Source organism: Drosophila bipectinata, chromosome 2L (assembly GCF_030179905.1).
Source record: "Drosophila bipectinata strain 14024-0381.07 chromosome 2L, DbipHiC1v2, whole genome shotgun sequence".
NCBI lineage: Eukaryota > Metazoa > Arthropoda > Insecta > Diptera > Drosophilidae > Drosophila > Drosophila bipectinata.
The window spans coordinates 21,839,531-21,864,877 of record NC_091736.1 but is presented as its reverse complement, the minus strand read 5'-3'; the positions used below and the strand labels follow the sequence as shown (position 1 = coordinate 21,864,877).

The following is a 25,347-nucleotide window of genomic DNA, read 5'->3' as shown; positions in this document are numbered from 1 at the left end:
TTAATCCTGACTGAGGCACGACTCTTCTTCGGCCAGATGGGCTATTCTCTGTGGCATTTTCGTTATGACAACATTTACATATTTTCCTTATTTTTAAGCGATGTCTATAGCGACGGATAATGGCTATTGTTATTGCTGCTGTTGCCGCTGCTGCAGGATGCCTTATGGGCGATTTAATTACTTAATGTTATGCCTACGTATGTTCAAGGTGTTGGACTCTGAAGTGCTTTAATTATTGGGCAAGAATTTACTATTTTAGGACATTAAACCGTTAAACAATATCAGATAAACCTGACATACAAATGTCCTGTGAGGTTGGATGCTCTGAGGAAAGGGTTTCCCAAAACATCCACTTAAGAAATCAATCTCACTTTTTCGCATTTCTCTCAAATTTCCAATAAAAATATATACAAGGAAAGATGCGTACTTTTGCCTAAATTTGGGTATACATATAAATATTTTTTCGCAGAATGTCTGCACAGTACTCTACTCGTACTGGCCCCATATCCTGGTTTCCTTCAACGGAAATTAAATGTTACGAGGACATACTGGATAGCCCATGGCCGGCAATCGGAACACACAGCTCTGGAATTCAGGCTCTGAAATGCAGAATACGGCAATCCCATTGTAATGCAATCCCCTTTCCCGGATTCCCGGATTTTGTATTTCGGGGGCATCCCCCAGCTCCCCCCATCCTGCGCCGCTGGTCGCTGGCGGTGGTATTGTTGACATCATCACCATCAGCGCCATTACGAATAATGAGTATGGTTGGTGGGCTGGTGGTTCGGGGTCCTTGGTGGAACGTGCTGTTTCGCCTTGGTCATGGCACGAGAATGGTTATCTCGCACACTGGATCCCAGACGGACCACCCGCTCTCCTTGCATGTGAAGGCCAATGCTACTCCGATTCAGATTCAGATACCGGTGATTCCAAAGGGTAGGGGTCAGGCTGCGACACAGAAATTAAGCTCGCGCCGTTTGCAAACGACAATGGTGTCTAACAATGGCAAAGTGCATTCCAGGTACACAGAAAAAACCACAAAAAATTTATTCAAGTGTTATGACAAATCAAGGTACATAAGCAAATACGTATATAAAATTATAATAAATACAAAAACGTTTTAATTCTTTTTAGCATATAATGTCCCTTTGCTCCCATTCCATAAAGAAACAATCGTATATAAAAGACGAAAGACTTTCAACCTATAGTTCTGAATATATACTGATGGCTGCTTTTAAAATATTATCATACATTGTCTAAGAAACATTTGAATACCAAATATTAGTCATTCAATACTCATTTTCTCCCTCTGAAGTGTCTTCACTGTCATTGGATGCCGGTGATTTTGTTCTCGCCCTGTATACGGTTGTTTCTAGTTGGCTTTGCTTTAATTAAACTGTATTGTTTCAGCCAATAACCTAAAAACCTAAAACAATGTTTCAAGAGACAATTAGCCACATTTTTTAACAGGGACCATTGATAGGATTGGACTTTATTCTTATTTTTGGTTCTGGCGTACATAAGCGATCTAAGCGCCTTCATTTAAATTATTTTTAATCAATAAGCGGCAGAGGCCCATTTTCCCCAGCTGTCAACGCGCCTCGTCGGGGATCTCTCAGGATGGGATCTGAGCTATTTCCAGCGCGACACACACATTGCACCCAACGGAGCCCATACACAGACTACACACATCCTCGACAGTCTATGTTCGCTTCCTCCTTTTATTTCCCAATGACGCTGCTAATGTGCTGTAATAACGATAATGATTGCCACGCAAATTAGAGTGGCGGGTAGAAGTACACGACGTCCACAAACATACATCTTTATGGAATATGTTTATATACAGATATCAATGACTAGGCCGAATAGCCATCATTAGTAGGGGAATGATAATGGGTTGTGGCCCTGGGGGATGCATCTGATTGGCATTGTCGAGAACGAAAATGATAGTTTGCCGGAATTCGCCTCTTAAATGTAATGATTTCCCCAAAAAGGGAAAAGTGATTTTCAGGAGGCCCTGTGATGAGACCAATTTGGGCTCAGGACTTTGCAGAGTTGCTTTTTTGATTTTGGGTAATTTCGATGATGATGTTTGGCTTACTAAAAATAAATACCAATCTTCAAGGACTCGAATATAATAGCTTCAGGACTATACAACTTTAAAAACTTCAGTAGTCATAAATATAAAAACTAACCGACGTAGGGATACAGCCATAGCTGCTAAGGCTTTCGACTGATTAAATATACTCGTAAATTTCTTGATACTGTTCATATCCTTAGTTTTAAGCTTAAAGATAAACTATTCTTTAAGGAAGATCTTTTAATTTTGACTTTTTGAGGAAAGTTAAATTAATGAGTGGATTTCCTGGTGTTAGATTGGATATTAGTGTTAAAGGTTTAACGTTGAAGGTCCATGGACTTGTAAAATGAGCATAGCATTCAGACATGCATAAAATATTTATTGATACATTTTACAAGTCAATTCCTATTAAATACAACATTTTTACCAAATGTATTCAAAATGTATCAAAATGTATACATCTTGTTTTTAATTTAAAAGGTCACCTCACCACAGTAATCTTTTTAGCCCAGAGTTAAAAATAAATTAAACTTGTATCCTCGCCAAAAGCATTATCCTTAAATGTTTACTTTTCCCCAGTGTTCCTAATGACATCCTTTAAATCCTGTAATTCCCTTCCGATACCTTAAATAACCGTTTTAATTGAATTTATTGATTTTTGCATTTCAAGCTTCCGGCTTGTTTGTCCCTGTTGACACGGCTTCAGGCGTTTTTGTGTCGTCTCCTTTGAAAAGTCGGAAAAGCGCCTGGGCAGGCGTCGCCCCTCCCGACACCTGGCGAAAGTTGAGAGGACAAAGCGCAGACAGGACCTCCTCGAGCAGTGCAATTAATTTCGATTGTCGAAAATAAGGCGACTCGAAACAGGAGACTCCAGCGAGTATATAAATATATGTAAATTAATCAAACGGCGCCAAGTGGGAGGGACTTGTCCTGTCTGCCGAAAGGCTCCTAGCTTCTGACGTATTACTCAGCCCGTGTGTCCTGGAGATAAAAATGTATATGTACACGAGGGCGCCGAAATGTCAAAGTAGCCGTCTGCCTGAGACGCTCGTCCTTTATATTTGTCGTTGCAAATATTTATTTTCAATTTCGTATGCAAATGTCGCAGCCGAGCTTCCGCCATTAATCTCAGTTGCACCACCCGCTGTCTGGGAGAGCGGCTGCCCTTTCTAGTTCTGGTTCTTGCTGAGAGGAGGAAAAATAATTAGGTTGTCATGTTTACGGCGCTGAAATTAGCTGGCAGTATCAGAATTCCACATCTTTTGATGGTGATCTCGAGCAGGAAAATTTCCATGACTTTTCACTTTTCAGCGCTGCCTCCCTATGTTTTCCGTCTCTCTTCGTTTCTTGTTACGAAATCTGCTTAAAAGCTGACCTTATTTCCCGGCCCGACTGCGGGGAAGGACGGAAATTGCAGTAAAACACAAACGCAGCACACCTTAAACCGGAAGCGGAAACATTATTCCCAAAATGTCAAAAAACATAACAGAAACCCATTAGACACACTTTTGTTTCTGGGTCACTCAAGTCACAACACCACCACCCCCACCCCCGACCTAGCCAGCCAGCCAGTCATCCAGCCATCCAACCAGACTATCAACTTCCCAAAAGTGAAAACCGAGGGAAGTAAAAAGTCAAAATTGTCTGAGGCAGCAGGACGGGTAGGAGGGCCGTAGCCATGGCCGGAGAAAAGAAACAAAACGAGTTGGGACGTTGTTGGGACAGGAACTCGGTGCCAAATCCGGAACTGACCAGGACACATCCTCTCCCACCCCTTCTCCCACACGGGCCCCGGGTCGCACGGAAATCAAGTTGTGTCAACAGCTTAAAAGCCAAAATGTAATAAGCCAGGGAAATGTAATGTTATAAAATATCAAATAGAAAATGGCGATGGTCCGACGGGGTACCGTTTGTAGCCATTAAAGGTTTACTTTTTCGGTTGGGTGCTTGAGTGGGCGGTAGTGGGAGGCATGGGCGGGCTGGGGCTCTGAGATGTATAGCAAAAAGAAGGCAACTAGCTGCAGAAAATCAACCGAAGAAAAGCTCAAGTTGAAATTGAAAATAGTACACGACTGGGGTACTCTTTCGATGACTCGGGTTAAACACATTGCTTTATAAAATAAATAAAATAACATTAGTCCTTATATTATAAATATTATCTAAAAATATATTTTTTTTATAAAATATAAAGCCTACCAAACCCATCAAAATTTAGATTTCTGCCAAACTCCAGCTAGAAATAACTATACTCTCTACAAGGAAAACACATTGTGCTTGCCTTGGACTTTGTGCAGCCGCCAAATATGCAATATTTTATTTTTGTTACCCCCAACAGTATGCAACACTTTATTTCAGCGGTATGCGCTTCCGCTCCGCTCCGTTCGCTGCTTGTATTTCCTTTCGCCGCCCCTCGCAATTTTTTCAAGGATCTGGAACTGTTCCAAGCCTTGACTTTTTTGTATGCAGTGCCAAAAAGTATCCCAGATAGTTTTTACATGCGATTTGGATGAGACCGACCGGAAATCGCGCTGTGCGGAAATGGTTTTTGTGCGAGTGTGTCGGCATGTAAGTGGCACTCGAAATCATTCTAAAACACTCAAAAGCTGCTTCTGGGGAGATTATTATTTAACTTTTAGGGTTCTCCTCTCCGGCCAGAGCTGTGGCTTGGCACTTTATTAAGAAAGCCGAGCACTCTGTCTGAGTGCAAATTATCTGTGGCACTGTAATAAGATAACTTTTCCGAATTGTTATGCCACATAATTGGATCCGCAAACGGAAGTCACAGTCCTTTTTAAGCCGGCCAACCATCAATGGGGCATCGAACCAGGCAACAAATAAATGTTTGCAAACTTTTCCCACCAGGTTCTGTACTATTTTTACATCCAACCCCAACCGGCACCGGTCCAGAGTGAAGTTCAATCAACCCTTTAAAAGTTGGAGCGGGAAGAAAGTTTTGAATGGCTTGGGCCTGTTGGCCACTCAGACTTTTTAATGATCGATTTGACTCGGCAGGACGTCCATTGAGTGCGTTGTCCAAAATTCAAGTCAAGAACTCAAGGGTTAAGAAAAACCAAGTTAGCTTTAATTTACCGTCCTTGCAGCTTGCTGCACGCAACGTGTATGTAGATGCTAATTAGGAAGGCAGTGACTGGGTCTGGAGTCGGGTGTTTGTTGCCTAATTGCGTAAACCCACCGTTTGATTGCTATTTGCACAGCAATTGACATTAAACAGTTGAACCAATAAAAAATTCAAAAGGAAGCCCCACAACACCAACGCATTCAAGTGCGACTTCCCTCAAATGTTTAATGTGATTGGGTGAGGGTGGGGGCTAGGCGATGCAGTGTGGTGGGGTGTGCCTAGGTTCTTTGTCCGAACCTCTGGCCTAATGACCAACTTAACAAGCTGTTGTTGGCCTGATATTAAAACAACAATATTATTATTAGCACAAACAAAAATCGGTCATTGGCCTAGCTCCGATTGAAGAAGTCAAGAAACCTCAATTAGGTTGTCAATCAACACATCCGATGGAGTCGCGTGTTGAGTGTGGCCGTCGACATTTCGCCAAATAACAGAGCTATTGATTCCTCCCTTCTAAGCCACAACTCCCTTCAATAATGACTCTCATAGCTCGGAGGCATTGGCTGTCATGCCCCAGGCAGTCCTTGATCGCCTAATTAGCCGCCTGTCCGTAAAATGGATTGTTCCCGACTTCCAGCCCGGCCCATTCCGTAAGAAGGGCAATTCAAAGTGGCGCTAAGCCAGAAAAACAAGCACTCAAATAATTCAAATAGCATTTTGGCATGACTTTAAGTGCTGGGTACATGAAAATTATGAAAGATCCTGCTATGAATTTGTATTATGCTTGGTTATGTTATTAAAGGGCATACTATGCTTTTCGCGCGGTTTTATTGATTGTTTATTGGTAATGCTCTTTAATATAATTAAGGTAAAAGTTACTTAAAAGTGATATTTCAATTTGGCAGAAACTTTTATCTTCCTATTAAAAAAAAGAAATTTGTTTAGACGGCTATATGGCTAAATACATCAAGAATATATACTTAACTAAGCATAACTTTTTATATCATGTAAATATATTAAAATGTGCATTAATCATTTCTACATATAATATAGATATATTTCTATATACTATGTAATGACCTAATCTATTTGTCCCTAATAAGCCCCTCAAATAAGTACTTTGATAAGAAATAACTTGTTCTCAGGGTTCTTGGAGCCCTAAGACAGTATATCTTTGAATATTATCTGGAAAATGACTAAAAATCAGTTTCAATTGAAAATAAATATACCCATAATAAGCCCCTCATGTAACATTTGAGCCGCACTTGGCAATATTATTTCGTTGAAAAAATAAACATTAAATCGGATACTCGAGCATCGGATTATTCATTTGTTTACGGCAGCTAATTGCCGAAGCAAAAATATTCGAAGCAAAACCGCCAGTTCTACTGAACTCATGGCTAGTATGCGACTGGGATCCTCGGAGTGAACTTGAGTGGCAGTAAATTTATGTGAGTGCTGAAGATTATTCCCTCTTGAAATACGATCGGAACGGGACTGTCAAATCGCCGCCTTTGTTCGATTTAATTATCAGTTGTACAAAGAGCTGCTCGGTGGAAGTCTTGCAAGGCGACCAGCGGCCGGGTCCTTGTGGCGTGTGTGGCAGGGATGTAACAAAAAACCAATAATGGATGTGGAGTTGCACTGCTGGAGATGTCAGCTGCATGCAGCCTCCCCCTACCGGCCATTAGCAAAGAAGTCTCCCCATTTATCGATTAGCTTTTGTAATGGCTCCTACCTATAAGACTGTGCACTGAAAAATAAAGTTATAGTCGTGGTAATTCTTATGTATATATTTTGACATATATAGCTTTCAATCCCCATCAACTGGGTCGTTTCCGCAGCCATTCATTTGGACCTTTTTGCTGTACTAAGGGTTTCATTGTCTTTATCTACTTTTATTTAAGGATAAACCACATATTGTGAATTTAATAATTAAACCAAATGAAACGGCTTTACATAGTTAGAAATTTCTAGCTTACTTTATTTTTTTGAATAACAAACAAATTTAAATTATTCCCATAAATTGTGAGGACTTTGTAATTTGAAATTTTTATTTTGGATGATGTGGAATTTGTGCAAGTGTTCTTACAATGTATACAAACAAACACGTTGCTAAAACTGTAGGAGCCACTCACCCCTTATCCAGCCACTTGAGTTCCCGGAGCAGGTCTGTCTCCTGCGGGAGGGCTGAGGGAGGCGCAGCAAATGACGCTGCAAATGAAAGCAGGAAACGTTGCCGCATTCATTCATTTTACACACAAAAGCCATTAACCGCTTTGATTCCATTGTTTTGTTTGTCATCATCATCATCAGCAGACGCAGCTCCGCCAACAGGCAACCCATACATTACACCCCAACCCAGAGGAAATACAAACAGCCATACAGCCCCTCTGCGTTCCTCTTCAGATTTCCATTTCTAGGGTCAGGGGTCACTAGAGGACAAGGGCACGGAGTGGCGCAGTAAAGGCTTTGATTTACACGATTCGACAATTTGATTTTTAATCAAGTCAGCAGAAGGGGTTATCTCTTCTAGAGGGCACGAAAAGAGTCATTGCTTTAGAGCAACTCCAATTAGCAAATGAAGTTTAAAGACTTTAATGATCTAATAGGAACTGAAATAAATAAAAACATTTCAATTCTTTTCCAATTCCAAGTCATAGGGGGATTAAAAAGAAAATAATCTTTGCAACCTTTGCAATTACACTAAGCACAATGCCAAAATCTCTATTCTTGACGAGATTAAACAGCAATCAAATAATTAAACACTGATAGAAAATTGAAAAAATTTCATAAAAACAAAATAAAGCCTGCGGTATTATGATTTAAATACGCCTTCGTTTTCCGGCGCCTTCAATTCACACCTATGTCCTGCGGACACCTGCCGGGATGTATCCTGAGCCGAGTCTTCTCATCCATTTGCCAGTGTTCTCTTTTCTGCACCCCAATATTATTGTTATTATTGCAAGACTTTTGCTGAGCTGCGGGTTTTATAAAATGCTTGCGGCACTGCTTCCGTTGACTGTAAGCCACGACCCATCGACGCGGGATCGACCGCCGCCTTCTCCGTCTCTGGATTCTTCAGCAGTCTCCGTCTGTCCGGCTATGGCAAAAAACGGCTCTTGCGGAAAAATCAACATTGCACAAAAGTTTTCGACGCTCGTCTGCCACACGCAAACCCGCCCTGCAACGTTAACCGCCCACCCAGCCTCCCGAAAATCCACCCACCTCGTCATCGCTCGCCTCCTGCATTTGCTTTTTTGTTTTGGCTTAGCGCTGATGATGTATGCACTTTGAAAAGAGTTGAGCAAAGTGGTTTTTCGGGTTTGATAAGCTAACGTCAAGTCCACCACCACCACCCTCAACCCTACACCAACTCCCACTTCTAGGATTCCCACCCCCTTCGCTCTGGCTGAGAGCTATGAGGGTGTGGGTTTTTGATCCCTTTGCGGGAAAGGGAGCTGCATAAAGTTAATAATGGACTTCAATGGGGTTTCAATTATGCAATTTCTGCGATTTGAATTTGAATGATATTTTTGATTGTTTGCTTGCTTGCGTTTGTTAGAGGATTGCAGATTGCGCTGCGTGGAATGCATTATTTTAATTTAATCACAAAGTTAATGGCTTCTCTCTACGGCGAACTGAAGCGTCAATTAATTCGCAAATAAATAAACTCTCTGATGAATATACTATAACGCCATAAAGCAACGGGGCTTCGCGTCATATTTTGTTTTTGAGTAAAGTCCTGTTTGTGGTGCGATAAGTAATTTTTATAAATCATAAATTCAATTAAGATGTGTACGTAAAATTATGATTTTGACCAAAAACAACCTGATGCTTATATGTATTTGGCATTTAATGGTAGATTGTTGATAAAAAATACAAGGAAATGTGTAACAGATACATTTGAAAAGCTTCAGTATCAGAAAAAAAGTCCCACACTATTATGACGGAAATTACCGTATTTTTTGGCATTTCCGGTCGTTCTTTTCTAGAGAATTTAATTCCGTAAAAAGTTCCAACAGTTCTCAGTTATGATTCATTCGATCGTTCAGTTATGTATATGTCGGCCATAGAATTATAGTCGATCGATCCTGGCTGGTTTTGGGCTGGCATTTAAGGACCTAACAAAATTGTTTGGACAATAAGAAATATATAGGCTTCACGTTATCGCCATTGAGTATAGTAATTTAACGGTAAATCTTATGGAAAGTAAACTAGACTTACACACATATTTTTTTTTAACTGCGCCAATCTTTAGCGGGACCAGAGCTTTAGAAAATAATTAATAACATTCCAAATTCCAAAAGATCTGGTCACTTTTGCATCAAAGATTTGGTTCTTAATTTGGTTAAATTTTCAACCTTTTTCTGTTATAAAAACATATGTAACTTAGTTATATTCTTCTCCAGAACATCAAACTACTATACCCTATGCCAAATATGAGTGAGTCGAGTGCTGAGAGCGATAATGGAGAAAGTTCGTTGGTACTAGCCGAGTCCATAGCTCCAACAGAAGACGATGTGCTAAATATATACCAGAATGTGTCCAAATTGGTCAATATTGAAAGGCATTTGAATATGTTGTATCGGTAAGGATGAATTTTGATTTAAAGTTTGACAACTTTTGCTGCAACTGATACATTTGTATTCATTTCTAGATTGAATTTAATCATTAAAAGTCTGTGAATTAAGCATTATTATATGTTTTTTTTTTCAAGCAGACCGTTTACTTGCTTTGCCAGCACAAAGACCCAGTACAACTTGATGGAATTGGAGATTCTTCTGGTCAACGCCAAGTATGATCCGGACAGGCACCTGGCTTTGTTAGTGAACCGCTTTCACCCAGTGAGCAGTCTGAAGATTTACGCCAACGGGAACATCTACTGCCACGGCTTCAGCAGGGAGAGTGCACGCAGGGGTCTTGTCGAGATGGTGCACGTCCTGCAGGACTCGGGCTACAGTCCGTCGCTGCGCCACATGAAGTTCAACGTAGTCAACGCCACCTTTTGCGTGCCCTTCCACGTGGACCTGCGTCGTCTCTACCAGTGCCACTCTGCCTACAGCCAGTATAACCCTACGAAGCAGCCGTTTGTGACTTACCGACTGCCGAACACCCTGATCAAGTTTGCAATTTTCCCTTCTGGCTACGTTTATGTGATGTACGCCTCCATGCCCAGACACACCAAGCTGGCCATCGGACACATTCTGCCCATCCTGTATCTCTACAAAGCCTCGCCATCCCATCAAGGCGACATCGAGCTCTGCCGCGGTGACGTCAACTTCCAGGTGCTCTGGGAGAAGGAGTTCCAGAGGGAGGACGACTTCTCCATCGAGTGGTAAACAACGCATAATGACCCCCACCTGGTTCCCACGATGTTTAGTTTGTAAATAAACTTTAATTTCCTGCAGGCCTCCCGAAAAACTTTGCACAGGAACATGCATATGAGCTTAAACGGCTCATAAATGTCGGAGCGCCGCCCGGGGCACGTACATGAAAGGAGTTTTAATGCCTGGCTTAAGTCTTTAAGGCTCTCCGAAAAGCTTTACTCAAAATTAAGCAGGTTTTCACAAGTCGTTGGCTTTATGGCGGTTCCCACAAGGTCAATCAATTTGGGAGGAGTCGGAAATCCGTCGCAAATTTACAATGTAGATTTACGATGGCAGTCTGCTCGGAAAACGAATGTTTGCTATTGTACACAAGTGGTCAATATGGAGTGGGGGTGGGTAGCTGGATAACTGGTTCAGGTGTCCTGTAGGTAAAGGTGGGGGGAGAGCACCCACTAACATAATAAAAATGACAGCTAGCATGACAAAACCTAGAGAGAAATCGAATCGGCAGCGAAAATGTGTCAACTGGCATTTGAACTAGCAGCTCCATCATCCATCCTACATGACAGCCCAGCCACCCGACCATTTTCTGTCCAGGTGACATGAAAAACAATTCAGTGTCATATTTGTGTGTTCGTATTTGGTGATTGTTTTGTAAACTCAGCTCCACAGAATGGTCTCGTCTGAGGGTTGTGGTTGTTTTTAGAATTTCTACCATAACGTCCAGATAATTTGGAGCGTTTTTCGTGTTGTTATTTGAGTCACTAAAATGTTTGCTTTTGAATATTGGAAGTTGGGAAGCGATTCTTTTGTTTGGCATACAGGTTTTGGTTAAATCATTGCCATTATTAGAATTTGAATCAAATGGTAAAATATTTTTTGTCGGGCCCGTATTTATTATGTCCTGCATTAGAACTTGCAATTCAACTCCAACTCAACTCTGCACGGAGCGCAGTGGTTCAAAAAATGCATATTTCCTTCAGGGAAAACAAAAAAATGTTGGTAAAGGATTTTAAGCTCTAACTTCCCAACAGATTTAACGCTTAAATTGAAGAAATTTTGCAGGAAAACAAATTAACTAAAATCTACTCATTTGAATTCCAGTGGCAAGCGAAAAATGCAAAAAGTAATTAATATTCCTGTGTGCGAGTGGGACATGACCGTGCCGGGGACCTGCTCAGCTCTCTGATCCCGCAGGACTCTGCGGCGAGTGGTGTTGGGAGTCTGCATTTTCATAATTTCCGTACAACAACTACAGAAACAAGCACAAAGGACGAGGAAAGCCGAAAAGACCGAAACGGAGCGCAGTAAATTCCAATGCACTGGAATTTATGCAGCAAATATTAACTTACCGCACACATACATTCGAGTCCTCGTTGCATAGATTCGACTGGAGCCAAGAGTGGGGCTTTCGGTCCTGGTCTAGGGTCGAAGCAGCTGCGAATGATCCCCAGACTGCTGCCCGATTTTCGCTTTGGCCAGCAAGAACTGAAAACAAAACTCATTAGCAGAGCTGGCGACCGTGACAGTCGCGCAAACGGGCGTGGCAATCACCGCCGACCCCCGCTGGTCCCGCTGATTGCGTGGCCCGCTGGTCAACCGCAGCCTAGGAAATCCAGGAAGGACTCGGACCCATGGTCCCCGCCGGGCTGAAAAACGCAGCGTGCACTTCCGTTTGCGAAAAGTTCCTTTCCATTTTTTGGCTTCTTTGTGCCCGTCTCCGTCTCAGTCACCGCCTCCATCTCCCTCTTGCTTTTATTCATATTTTCACAGGCTGCACTTTATCTCTCTGCGGCGGTCTTAGTTGGCGAAATTGTGTGCAACCACGAAAATCTAATAAGCGCGCAAATTTGTTGACATTGCGCAAATGTTTTTTACGGGCCTACGAGGAAAACTTTCGCCGGACAGCCAGGACCTCGAGTAGGCAGCGGCGGGAGGAGCCTTCGTGTAAGACGGGCCCGGTCTGGCCTTGGGCCTTAACCCATTTTGTTGCGGTGCCAGATTCAGTTTCTTTTTGTGGCTAGCAAAAGTGGAAATGAAAGGTCGCTATGCGCCAATTTGCAAATAATTATGCAGTGAAGGGGAGATGGTCTTGGAGGTGCTACGAACTGCACCCATTTAAGTGAAAATAACTATCATTATTTACATCCTTGCTGAATGCTTTTTGGGCTGTGAAAGTAAAATAAGCTACACGAGTTGTCGTAGAAATCGCAACCATATTAAGTTACGAAAAGAACAATATTATTAAGGAATGATTAAAATATTTTTCTAAAGAAAAAGAGTTTCCTCTCAAACTTGCAATAAGCCCATGCAGCTCACTCGTTGGACCACTCTTCATCTTTGCAATTGGGTTAATGGCGCTGCAAGGCGGGTCCTTTTATTGTGTTGCCCCTAGAATAGCCACTGCGGCATGACGAAACTTTCTTGAATTTTTTCTTCTTTACCTGCTGCTGCGCGATGATGCGTAGACCTTTTTGGCTTTTGCACTTTCCAAAAGGGCGAAGGCAGACATCGGCTCGGGGAAAAACAAGTAACCAAACAAAAAAGGAAAAGCCGCAAAAGGACACGGCACAGGGAGAGTCTGCATCGTTGAGCTTTTGCAAAGGCTTTATGGCCTTGTGTGTGTCCTGGCGACTCGGGGCATTTGTCAGAGGCGGTGAGATATTTTCATTAACCGCTGCGGCATTTAAAGGCCGAGACATCGGCTCCTTTGATTTTTATCGGTTGACCTCGACACGACAATGTCCTGGCTCGTAGTCTGGTAGCCTGGACGCCTGGCAGGCTGGATGACAGGATTAAATGGGAGAACTGCTCGGGTCAGGGCGTGAAGTTTGTAATTATTTTTGTGGTTGGAAAATGCATTTTTGGTCGCACACCCCACGCCTGTCAAGGCGAAGGACATGATGCCAGGATGTGTTGTTCGTGGGGGGGAGATGGAACGACCGCAAATTTCTCGTATTTTCTTGCCATTGTCCTCCTGCGAGCTTGCGGGATTTGTTTAAAAAGGAAAAGTGCAATAACATGTTATTGTACACGGCCAGGACTCTGTCCCTTCCCCATCTCCCACTTCACGTTTGTTTCCACTATGGATGTTAACTGTAAGCGGCTTTAAAACACGCTCTACCTTATTACGTAATTACTGGGGAATGACAGGGAAGGATGTTGCCTTCATTATTGGAAATATTCGTATAATTGAATACTGAATCCGGTGCGAAGGACAGAATCGCCCCTCCACTCAAATTCCCAGATAGCAATGAAAAATTCAGTGTTTTTGTTCTTTTATTCAGAGCTCTCGCTCATTACTGGTATTTATTTTTTTATCCATGGATACATGTTCAAAAGAGTGCATGCTACGCCGATTGAACTCAAATTAATAACAGATTTAAAATAATCCAAGCCTAGCAAGCTGCCTAACAGCAAAAAGTATAAATTAATTTTTTCCTTTTCCATATAACATCGTACAATAATAGATACACGAACGTTGAAATAGAGCATCTCGTTCTAGCAAAGCGACGCTTACGGCGAGAATGGCAATCCAACAGATCACACTCCGCAAAACAAAGGTTAAAAGACGCTACAGAGAGGCTCTCAGCTGCACTTCGTCATGAAGAAGAAAGGTCCCAAAAACATTACATAGAACAGTTATCCCCAATGAGCTCCAAGTTCCCACTTTGGAGAGCACACTCATCTCTCTGCGCACCAATCGAATCTGCAATGCCAATAAGGACATCCACAGGAAACTGGGCTCGAAGCGACGAAGAAAGAGCCGTCAGATTTGCAGAGCATCTTCAAAATGTATTTCAGCCCAACACATCATCAAACGGTATCTCACTGCCAGCAACATCAGATATCGACACATCAACGTATGAACCTATTGTATTTAGGCCACATGAGTTACTCAAAATCATAAACGAACTCAACCCAAAAAAATCTCCAGGATGCGACCTAATATCACCAAAAATTATTATTGAACTTCCTTTCTGTGCTGTTCGAGCTATTTGCCAGCTCTTCAATGCAATAACGAGACACGGACACTTTCCAGAGAGATGGAAAAAGTCGATCATTATAATGATACCAAAACCTGGCAAAGACCGCACAATCGCTTCATCATATAGACCAATTAGTTTACTAACGTGTCTATCAAAACTCTCTGTCTATCAAAATGCACAAAATTATAGAAATGCTCCCAACCGACACTCACAAACTTCGAAGTCATACCTATACAACAGGAAATTCTCAGTAAGATGTTATTCAGCCATGTCCGATGACTACATCATTAGAGCCGGAGTTCCTCAAGGCAGCGTGCTTGGACCAACACTCTACCTTATCTACACTGCGGACATCCCAACGAGCAGGAATCTAACCACATCTTGCAGATGACACAGCGATCCTAAGCCGCGCGAGATGCCCCAAGCAAGCAACGGCGCAACTTGCTATACACCTGGTGGCAGTGGAGAAATGGCTACCCGACTGGCGAATCAAAGTTAACGAACAAAAATGCAAACACGTAACGTTCACTCTTAACAGGCAAGACTGCCCTCCACTTATTCTTAACAACACAGTGGTTCCGATAGCAAATGCAGTAACATATCTTGGCATACACCTCGATAGACGGCTTACCCGGCGCAGCCACATTGAAGCCAAAGGAACGCATTTAAAGCTCAAAGCCAACAGCCTCCACTGGCTTATCAATAGCCGCTCGCCCCTTAGCTTGGACTATAAGGTACTCCTATATAACACCGTCTTGTAACCAATCTGGATGTACGGCTCCCAGTTGTGGGGGAATGCCAGTAACAGCAGTGTGGATATAATGCAACGAACTCAATCAAAAATTCTCAGAACCATCATTAGGACCACGTAGTCTCTATTCAGTTCAAAACAAACTGTTAGATATTGTATTATTTTAAGATTTGCAACCTTATTGTTAGACTCATAAAGAGTGATCCAATAAAAACAAACTAAGATTAAAAAAAAAAAAAAAAAAAAAAAATTTTCCATACATCGACTAGGCGGCATTCGCGATTTAGATGCTAGAAAAAATTACCGTAAAAATGTCGGACGATTTAATATCTTATGGAGGGAGGATATCTGATAAAGACCACATAACGTCATTAACTTATATTACGCTTCGTACTATTTAAACCTTCCAAAATTATCAGATATAACAACATGGATTTGTGGGCATAGCTTATAGGTAGTCGGCGAATCATTTTTGAGGCCAGAAGGCACATTTTCCAAGCTCACTTTGCAGGCCACTTTCTGGGAATTTAAGTGAATGCTATATTACCAGCCTTGGCTTAGGCGGCTGAAAGCCAACAATTTATTTGGCAGCAACAAAAAGGAGGGCAGCTATTTTTCGAAGAAATATCCGTACAAATTTTCACAATTAATATGCACTTCCTGTGCAGACGACTTTCAACCATTTTTGTATGCAGCCGACAACGCAGCAACAACAAGTGGTGGGAGGAGGTGGCAGGTTGTGGCAGTGGGGGCTAGGAGTTACCAGGGGGTGGTGGAGTACTGCGCTAGTGGGCAGTGCAGGCAAGGAGAAATCCTCTCAAGACTCGCACTGCCTTCGAGTTCATATGTGAGTTCACTGCTGCCATTAATGAATACGTGTGCAGCAATAAAGCCATTTTTTATGGGCAAAAGTCACGTGAGAAACTATTTAGTACATTTACGAACGAGGTGGGAGTAGCGGGCTGGGTGGGCCTGAGCGGAGAGCAGTGCAACTTTGTGCCTGACACAGCCAGAAGAAAGCCAACTTTCTTTTACATAAACGCCCCTCTGCCGTACCTATGTATGTGGAGGGTGGAGCCGGTCGAGTCCCGGCAAAAAAGTGAAAATATATATATTTCTAGTTGCTCACATGCATATTTATGCACACTAACGTCCTCAGATAAAAAGCGAGGCATTTGTGTACTGGCTGAATTAATTTTTGGCATTTATCAACTAAGCAAATTGAAATCGTGTCGGTCGAGTCTGGCATTCGTAACCCAGTTTATTGTTTTGTTCGGCCAACTTCGAGCACTTTTTGTGGCAAAAGGCAAGGCGAGAGCCCTCCAAAGTGAAGCCCCTCGGGGCTCTGTGTTGTTGAACAAGTAAATCAACGAGTTTTTGATACTTCTTCAACTTTTTTGGCACATCAGATAATTGATTTGCGAGTAGAGCGACTAGGGCGTTAATGAGTGACGCTTGCCAAAGTTTTTGAAATGTTAGAAGCCTGCTTCCTGGCTGCTTGGCTGGCTGTCAGGATGCATGGATCAGTAGGTGAATGGAAAATAAAAGGAAGCTCTTTGAATTTATGGAGTTTCGATCAAACTAACAATTTATTAAAGTGTTTTATTAAAAGTGAGCTTTAAAGTTAGAAATAGTATTTACAAAGAAATATTCACATACAGAAACAGTCAAACAATTAAAAGAATCCAACTTTATGGTTTCAAAATTATCAAACATTTTTCAAAAATATCAAAGCATTAAAAGCTCGTTACTGGTAAGATTAATAGCGTGTCATATAGAAAGTATAGGTAAAGAAAATTACTCATACGCAGTGTGGAATGTAATTTGTTTATTTTCAATGAGAATCACGATTTGAGATACAAATTCCAAAGATAGAGTTTTAAGGGATCGGACCCATGGAAATACGAGATAATTAGCATGGTTTTAAACCGATCCCCTGCAGCCTGAACAAATACATTTGTGGTGAACTTAAAGCACTTAAGAAAGGGTTAAAATTTAAATGTATCATTCGTGTAAGAGAATTTTGTGAAATAAAATCAGCTTCAGAACGAAACTCATTGAAGTAATACCAGCTTATTGCTGGGCTCCTCTTAACAGGTACAGCATTTTCTCTATTAGTAAGTAGATTCCTCGTAATTATAAATTTTACGAGCCAAACTTTTTGAATTCTTACAATAAAATTAAAATTATACTAATCGTTAGTTTTAAATTAAACTTTAAAATAAACTGCAATATCTGTAAGTAAAAATAGAAATAAAAAATTCAACTCCTCCGTAAAAAGCAACTTTATATATATTATATACTTTATATACAACCATATATATTTTATATCATATATTTAATATGTACTTATAATGAAAATCTTTTTAGTCTCCTCATCTTTTTTTTACATATAATCATTTTTCTTTCTATATAGTATATACACTTATGGTAATACAATATTAACCACAAATATGTTCATATTTTTTTTTAACCTTTAAGGTAAATGCATTTGGAGGTTGAGTCGACGTGCTCTACATATTAAAAAAAAAAGTCTACACGCTTATTGTAACTAATAAGTGTTCTTAATATCAAAGTACGTTATTTCTTGGTAAAAAGAACCTGGTTTGTTAATTTTTATATGTTTTTTTTTAAGATACATGGGTGAACTCTATTAGAGATTGGTTTAAAAGCTCTATGGAAGCACCCACTCACTGCCCTCAAGGGGCTGGGCCGTATAATAAGAATGCCGGCACTCGACTATAAAAGCCCCAAAACGTGTGCACTTTATAGATCTCTTACCGCAAAATAAAAACAAAGAAACTTACATTACGAGCCAGTGTGTGGGTGGATATTACGGCAATACGGCAATGCACCCATTAGGCCAACCGGTAAATGAGCATTGAAGCAATTCATAAAACTGCCCAAACGAAAAGCCAATTTGATTCGCCCCAGGCACGCGTAAGTGGCGGCTTCGTCTACGGTTTGGGTTTTTGCCGTGGCGCCATTGTAATGGGCCGGACTCCTTAGCCCGAAGTTCAGAGTCCGGCTAGCCGATGGTGAAAACGTGTTTACGCTTTTATTATGTAAAGAACCGGACAAGGAGCTCCGTAGCCATAAAAGAGCCGACGCACACTTGAACTCTACAAATCTGCGTGGAGTGTTTTAGGCGCGATGCCCTTGCCAGGATACACCCAGCTATTCCTGCTACTCCCGCTAGACCGGCCGTGTCTGTGTCCGCTTACGGACGTAACGTATGCAAAGTAATTGCGCGCATTAAATATGTTCTGTTTTTATTAACTGCCGCGGTGGCTTGGCCGCGCTTTTAACGAGAAACAATTAAGAGAGCGGTGGGCCCAGGCGAACATCATAAAAATTAAAATTATGCAAATGCCAGATTTTGAGCCACGGAATGGACAGAGACTGCAGTCGATTGTTGCTCATTTTGTTGTCCTGTTTTGTTCGCATTTATATTCCCCCGCTCTGGAAATGCAAATGCCACAAAGCCCCATAAGGCAGCCAGTTGCTGGTCTCTTCACTTCTGTTTTGATTTTTTCCTCTTAAAAATTTTTGAATTCCAGGAGTTCTTTATTGCTTAGTCTCCGCATTAAGATCCCCGGAGTGGATAGGGAGTAGTGCAGACGACTACGCTCCATCATCGTATCCTGTGTTCGCCGGTAATTAACTAAAATCGCTTTTTTATTTTCCAGACGCTGGAGCGGCCAGGGCCAGAGAACAATGAAAAAATCCGTTCATTTGTGAAAATTGTTTAGCTCCGGAAGAATAACATCGAATCGGATGGCGAAAAGCGGGCAATCGCAAATGGAAATCTGAAAATCCACTGCTGGGAATGTAACTGTAATACAAATGCTTTCCCCCAAATCGACGCAGTGAAAAAAATGGGTTGTATCTAATACAAAAAAATATTTGATGGATCCATTTCTAGTTTCATAAGCCTTTGTATTGACATTATTCCACAACCAAATATTTACAAATAATTTATCAGGTATAGGCAGTGAAAAATAGTTTAAATAAGATAAACTGTTGTTTGGAAAGTAACAATGTATTTAAAATTGATTAATATTTTTTCGCAGTGCAAAAACGCATCTTTTGAACGAACTTTCGCGAACCTCGCCATTCGATACCCAGAGAGGAGCTTGTTGGTTTTTAATTTTATAGCCAAACAATATGCTTACAGACTTCGTTTGCAGTTTTTATTAAAAATCGATTGCAAAACACACAACAAACTCACATCGGAATAGAAAAATACATGCACTTGAGCCGGGATCGGTGTGCAACCGGTTAGCAATAATACCCGTTTGGCTTGTGGCTTTGCAGTTTGCACACAAACGCAACTATTTGGGGGGAAAGTCATGGGGGAATGGGGGACTCGGGTTGGACAGGACGGCATCCTCGTCCAGAGATGAACTACTGGAGCGCCAGTTGGCAAGAGTGGCAATAAGGTAATGCCCTTGCCCAGCCAGCAGTGTGTATATTGACATGTTCGTGCACAAATTAATCATGGAGTCCCCTGTGGATGCCATATACGTTCCCCGAGTCCGGGGAATTCAGGGGACGTACGCTCAGACATCCAGACAAACGTACATGCGAACGGAACTGTAATTAAAATTGTAGATAGCTGGAAGCACTACACGTATTTGTTATATGAACCATGCGGTCCGGTTCCGGAATGAAGTATGCGTTTTATTGTATTGCATCGGGATGCGAGGGCTTAGGGAAACAGTTTCCAATGGTTTAGGTTCACAGAAAGGGCTTATCGGAGGCATATATTTTTAAAATTGAAAGTTGTGCTTTAAATTCTCTAGGTAGTCCGCTTTTGATAAATTTTTTTCAACTGACACTTTGTTTCCGCTGCCACTTCACTGTGCACGCATTTCCATCCCAGTATCTCTCCTGCTCTCCATAGAAACGTACCCTGCACGAATACTGGATACCGTGCATCCGCATACATACACCCGGAAATGGAGCACCCACTGCAGATTACCAAAGTCGCAGCTAACATATTTCCAAGAAACAGAAAAAGCACTAACAAAACTCGGAAGATGGCGGGGAAACTGTTGCAAGTGTGCTAAAGTTTCATGCTTCATTGGATGCCGTCGCCATCCCAATATCCAGTTTCTCTTCTCGGTGTTTCGGCGTTTTTCGAGGTCCTTAGAGCCCGCTTTCTTGGTGGCAGCGCTGGGGCACACGCTTCTCCGATAACAATCAAATTTGCAACGAGCTTCTCCGGGTGTAATATTCCGACATGTGGCTGCCACTTGCCCGGTCCTTTGTTACATTCTGCTGCACCGCACTCGCCCCATAGGAGGTGGCACTTTCATAATCGAAACACTTTCAGCCCCGAAAACCGATAACCGAACTACAGCAGGCCCACATTTCTCGGGGGCTTGGGGCCCATTAAAGCCGTAACAGGGCATTCGAAATTTAAAAGGAAAAAAGCCCCACTCCGGTGCTCTGCATTATGTGGAGCCCTTGGATCACACATATGCTTAACGCTTTTCCAGTGTCTGTTTGCTTAAGCACACTTATTCAAAAATAAGATATATACGTGTAATGTCTGACGGAAGGACCTCTTCTATAGTTTGGGACCGCAAAACGTTTGGCTTTCCTTCAACTCCTGGCCCTTTCGCTTTCCTTCACTTTTTATACCCTTGCAGAGGGTATTATAATTTTGGTCAAAAGTGTGCAACGCAGTGAAGGAGACATCTCCGACCCTATAAAGTATATATATTCTTGATCAGGATCACCTCCTGAGTAGATATGAGCATGTCCGTCTGTCCGTCTGTCCGTCTGTCCGTCTGTCTGTCCGTCTGTCTGTTTCTACGCAAACTAGTCTCTCAGTTTTAAAGCTATCGTCTTGAAACTTTGCACACACCCTTCTTTCCTTTGCACGCAGTATATAAGTCGGAACGGCCCGGATCGGCCGACTATATCCTATAGCTGCCATATAACTGATTGATCGGAAATGGTATAACTTTGGTGTTTTTAAAGTTAGAGAGTTCAAATTTTAGGTGAGAGCTATTTTTGGCAAAATAATACGACATGCTAAATTTCGTAAGGATCGGCCGACTATATCCTATAGCTGCCATACAACTGAACGATCGGAAATGACCCAACTTTAACCCAACTCGTGTTTTTGAAGATAGAAAGCTGGAACTTGGTACAGATTATATATTTGGTCAGTTGATCCGACCTACCAAATTTCATTAGGATCGGCCGACTATATCCTATAGCTGCCATATAACTGAACGATCGGAAATGGTACTTGGTAGAAATATCAACTTTCGTATTTTTGAAGATAGAAGTTTGGGACTTTTTTTAGATTTTGTATTGTAAAAAATTGGATTACATATTCCTATTGCCATAAGGATCGGCCAACTATATCCGATGTTTGCGATATATATCCGGTTTTAACTGCAAGGGTATATAAACTTCGGCTCCGCCCGAAGTTAGCTTTCCTTTCTTGTTTATTTGCATATTTTAATGCAAATTGTGCAGAATTAATTTAGTGCTGTTTAGTCTCGAACCGAAACTCAACCCCAACTCTCCGACCCCATCCAGATCCACATCCTTCCCCTGCCGGCAATTTACCACATTTTTTTCCTGTGTGCGGTTGTTTGAGTGTTTCTGCTCGTGTCGCGTGGGTGGGTTTCGTTTCATATGTAAATATTCAAGTTTCAAGTTATTTTCCCTTCAAGTTCGTTGGTGGCTTCATTGTCGTCTCAGTATATTGTTTATGCCCGAATCCTGTTCGAGGAGCAGTGAAGATCCTAGAGTGTGGCCTAGTTTTGCGCCAAGGAGCCAATGAATGTGCGAAAAATATTTTATGAGCTGTATTATGTAAACTGAATTTAGTTTTCAATTCCATTCTGTGCGCCCTCATTTGGCCTTCATTGTGCAAGTTTTTGGCAAACATTTTCGGCCTTCAGTTTTCAGTTTGTATCAGCCAGTGAATAAACCAATTCAGACGCCGGGGCGTCTTGGCATTCCTTAGAAACTCTCATTAGCCGGACTCCCTCCATCGCGGCAGCTGAATATTCATGCGTGAAAAAGGCGACAGCCAAGAGAATTATTACACGGAATTGCATAAAAAATGTTGCTCACGTACAAAGGAAATGAAATGAATTTCTGAGCCGTCCTTCACTTTGTTCGCTAGTTATCTTTCCATTCCCCTACGTATGATTTTTTCATCTTTTTCATTTTTAGCCCCGCAGCAGCATCTGCAGCTGGGTGGGAGGGTCTCAGGGAAATTTATGCTGATCATTCATAATGTCAAAGACGCGCGAAAAAGGATACTGGATAGTGGCTGCTCCAGGCCCTCAGACTAGGCCGTGCCCCATTGGCGAGAATGAATGTGCGAGGTCAGGTCGGGGCAGGGCCGTTGATAGGCTGGCCCAGAAACGCTGTTCTCAGCAGGGCGCGTTCGGCTCATATTTTGTTAGTCCTCGGAGTGCAACGTTGCGTATGAGCAACATTTCATTTTGGACACACGTGACTTTCCACTTTAGTTCAGTTCGCATCAGCTTAAAATGCATTCTTTTGTGAAATAATATTAGCGATATTGTATTTTAATGCGAAAACCACAAATGTTTTGGCTTGCATTCTCCAAAAATCTGTTCCTTTTAAGATAGAGGTTTTAGGATTTGAGAATGATTTTTGTACAATCCACGTTTTACTTTTGGTTAGGTTGGGTTTTTGAAAAAATGTATTATCGAATAGCATGCTGACAGTTTGAGAACATTATTTTTCAATCAATTCCAAGAAAGTATGAAAGAAATATGTGTATAAAATTAATAAACCAAATTTGAATAGTATGAAGTTTTAAAATTAAAATGAATAATAGTATAAATTTAGATAAATTTACATAAATAACAATATTAACATAATAAAATCTGCGCTAGAGTCAAAGTATTGCTATGAGGTCTCTCAATGAAAGGGGTTAAGTTTATTTTGTCTGTTCCCAAGTACTTTCCGAGCTCCCATTCTCGGGGCTTTAGCTTAGCCGCGTCTTCATCGTAAGAGCTCGAAATCAGGGGCCAAGGCTGGAAAAAGAAAGTGAGTTTTCATTTACGGCGGGAGCAGCTGCCTTCGCGCGGCCAAATTATTTATATGTAAAGCGGGCATTGTCGCTGAGTCGAGGGAAATCAGCAAAGCAAAGCAATGTAAAGAACAAGCAAAGCAACAGAGACTCGAAACACGAAAAAGCGTACACAATAAGAAAGGAAAATCAATTTCCGCTTTCGAAATAATTCCAAAGCCATACAAAAGCGGGATCCAAAGCCGGGACTGAGCTCCGGCTAAAGCTAGAAGGAGCAGATGAACGCGAGGCATGGATGTGTACGGGGCACAGGGGGGACGTTGCCATTATCCGGTGCGGCAGCGAGATAAGATATTTGCACAAGAATGGCATTCAGTTGATAAAATCCGATTTGAAAATGAGCGAATGCCTGGCAATGAGCAAGGCACGCGGCTCAGCCAGCCCTCCAATCGAAGGGGCAGAGCTAAAGGACTCGGCCGGAGCCAAGCTGAAACAGAAGCTAAGGCAGCAAGGAGGGGGCGGGGCGTCCCGGTTGGGTGACGCCCGGTTGGGATAACAATTTTATAAATAAATATTTGTGCGGGCGAATCCTGGCCTTCTGTCTCTTTGCGTTTCGCTTTTGAACTCAACTATCGGGCGATAAATCATTTGAAGTCCTCGTTCCTGCTGCGCACAATTGGCCCGGTGACAATCTCTGCCCGGACGGACTGTTTTCCCTTTCCCCTTACCGTCCCCACTCCATCCTTTTTTTACGCACTTTTCCCCCGTAAATCTGTGCCGGAAGGACCGGAGGACCGGGGCAACCAAAGGCACCGGAGAATCGAGGAGATGGAAGAGTTCAAGTAGAGAAACGGAAGCGTGTCCCCGCCTGATAGTCTCAATGTCTTCCGTTCCTGGCGTTTAATGCTTTTTAATGAGTTGCTGCTGCGAAATGTTTAAGGACATACACCCCGACATGTTCGGGGCTCTGGATGTGTCCTGTATATCGACACGGACGACTTAATCGATTTCATTGCAGGCCAGCCGGAGTCTCAGGTCTCCCGTCAGGAAATTGCCCGTTCCTTGAAAATTTTCAGCTTAAATCGGGGAACAAATTTTTTAACACTCCTTTTGGGGTATTTTATTGCCTTCGAAATGGGTTTATACGAAAACTTGAGACCGTAAAGGTATAACGGATTAATTGGAACTCGATACCCTTTTCATTCCATGAAATCTAATAAAATATAAGTATATAGATCTACGGCTTATAAGTAATCGGTTAGGCATTCTAACTACCGCTCTGAACGTCATTTCGTAAGGATATTCTACTTTATTATAAAGATATTCTATAGAAATTCGTGTATTTTGGTATGGATTGTGATGTTTTCATCGAAAACTAAATCAAGAACTTTGCTAGCTTCTCGGCATCAATCGGTCTTAGGTCCTTGCCCTCTGATGTCCGATTTGAGTATTGTGTTCAAATCGTTTTCAGACGACAGTTTAGAATTCGATTGGCCGGACTCGGTCCTCACCTTATTACGTATGCCGGTCAGGTAATCTTGTAAAAATTGTCCTTTCTTGGTGTGTGTTGTCTGTTGTCAGTTTGAATTTGTTGGATCGGCAGGACTTGACCGGTTTTTCCTTCCCTCCTGGTTTAGCCAACTCGATTTGTAGGTTATGCCTTAAAGTGGGTCTTTAATTTGTTTTGGTCGCTGGCAGTGAGATTTGCCTGTCGGTGCCTTTGGCGGGCGGCCATATGTCTTGGTTGCCAAGGACCAAGATGAATGCCTTGTGTCCCGGGGCTCGGCTTCCTTTCCTGACCGACCCTCCCACGCCCTCCCCCGTCCGTTCTTTGACAAATGAGTGGCCCCTAGGTCGTTGCCAGGGTCGCGATTTCCGCGCTCACTTGTGCGTCCGGTGTTGTTCTTTCTGTATTTTTTATTATTTGTTTATGCCTTGGCCGTCCGTCGTCTTGGTCTATTGAAAAATCTCTCTTGGACTTGGCCTGGAGAAACCAGAGGGGCTGCGCACTCCCAGAGAAGCGGTGCAGGGAAAATAAACAAGTAGCCGCAAATGGCCAAGTCAAGAACAGGGCCGGCAC

At 42.2% G+C, this 25,347-nt stretch overlaps 2 protein-coding genes and 1 long non-coding RNA gene across 5 annotated transcripts in view; 1 reads left to right on the top strand and 2 right to left on the bottom strand.

The window, feature by feature from the left end:
- Nucleotides 1-25,347, bottom strand: part of Tmtc1 (Transmembrane O-mannosyltransferase targeting cadherins 1) — a 53,255-nt gene that overhangs the window by 19,373 nt on the left and 8,535 nt on the right. The gene's annotated exons all lie outside the window — the stretch shown is intronic.
- Trf5 (TBP-related factor 5) lies at nucleotides 6,567-11,227 on the top strand. Of its 3 annotated transcripts, none has more exons than XM_070277625.1 (4): nucleotides 6,567-6,610; nucleotides 9,572-9,750; nucleotides 9,880-10,497; nucleotides 10,571-11,091. In XM_070277625.1, the coding sequence occupies exons 2-4, from the start codon at nucleotides 9,593-9,595 to the stop codon at nucleotides 10,605-10,607; spliced, it is 813 nt and encodes a 270-aa protein (XP_070133726.1). In that variant the 5' UTR covers nucleotides 6,567-6,610; nucleotides 9,572-9,592; the 3' UTR covers nucleotides 10,608-11,091. The 3 variants fall into 3 exon arrangements, with proteins under 3 accessions (XP_070133726.1, XP_070133727.1, XP_070133728.1); XM_070277626.1 differs by lacking the exon at nucleotides 6,567-6,610 and adding an exon at nucleotides 6,655-6,936 and having other exon boundaries at nucleotides 10,571-11,227; XM_070277627.1 differs by lacking the exon at nucleotides 6,567-6,610 and having other exon boundaries at nucleotides 9,523-9,750; nucleotides 9,883-10,497; nucleotides 10,571-11,000.
- On the bottom strand, nucleotides 9,013-9,728 carry LOC138925924 (uncharacterized). The gene is made up of 3 exons (XR_011442163.1): nucleotides 9,590-9,728; nucleotides 9,387-9,529; nucleotides 9,013-9,283 (listed from the first exon to the last, which is right to left on the bottom strand). It is a non-coding gene; the product is annotated as an uncharacterized lncRNA (long non-coding RNA).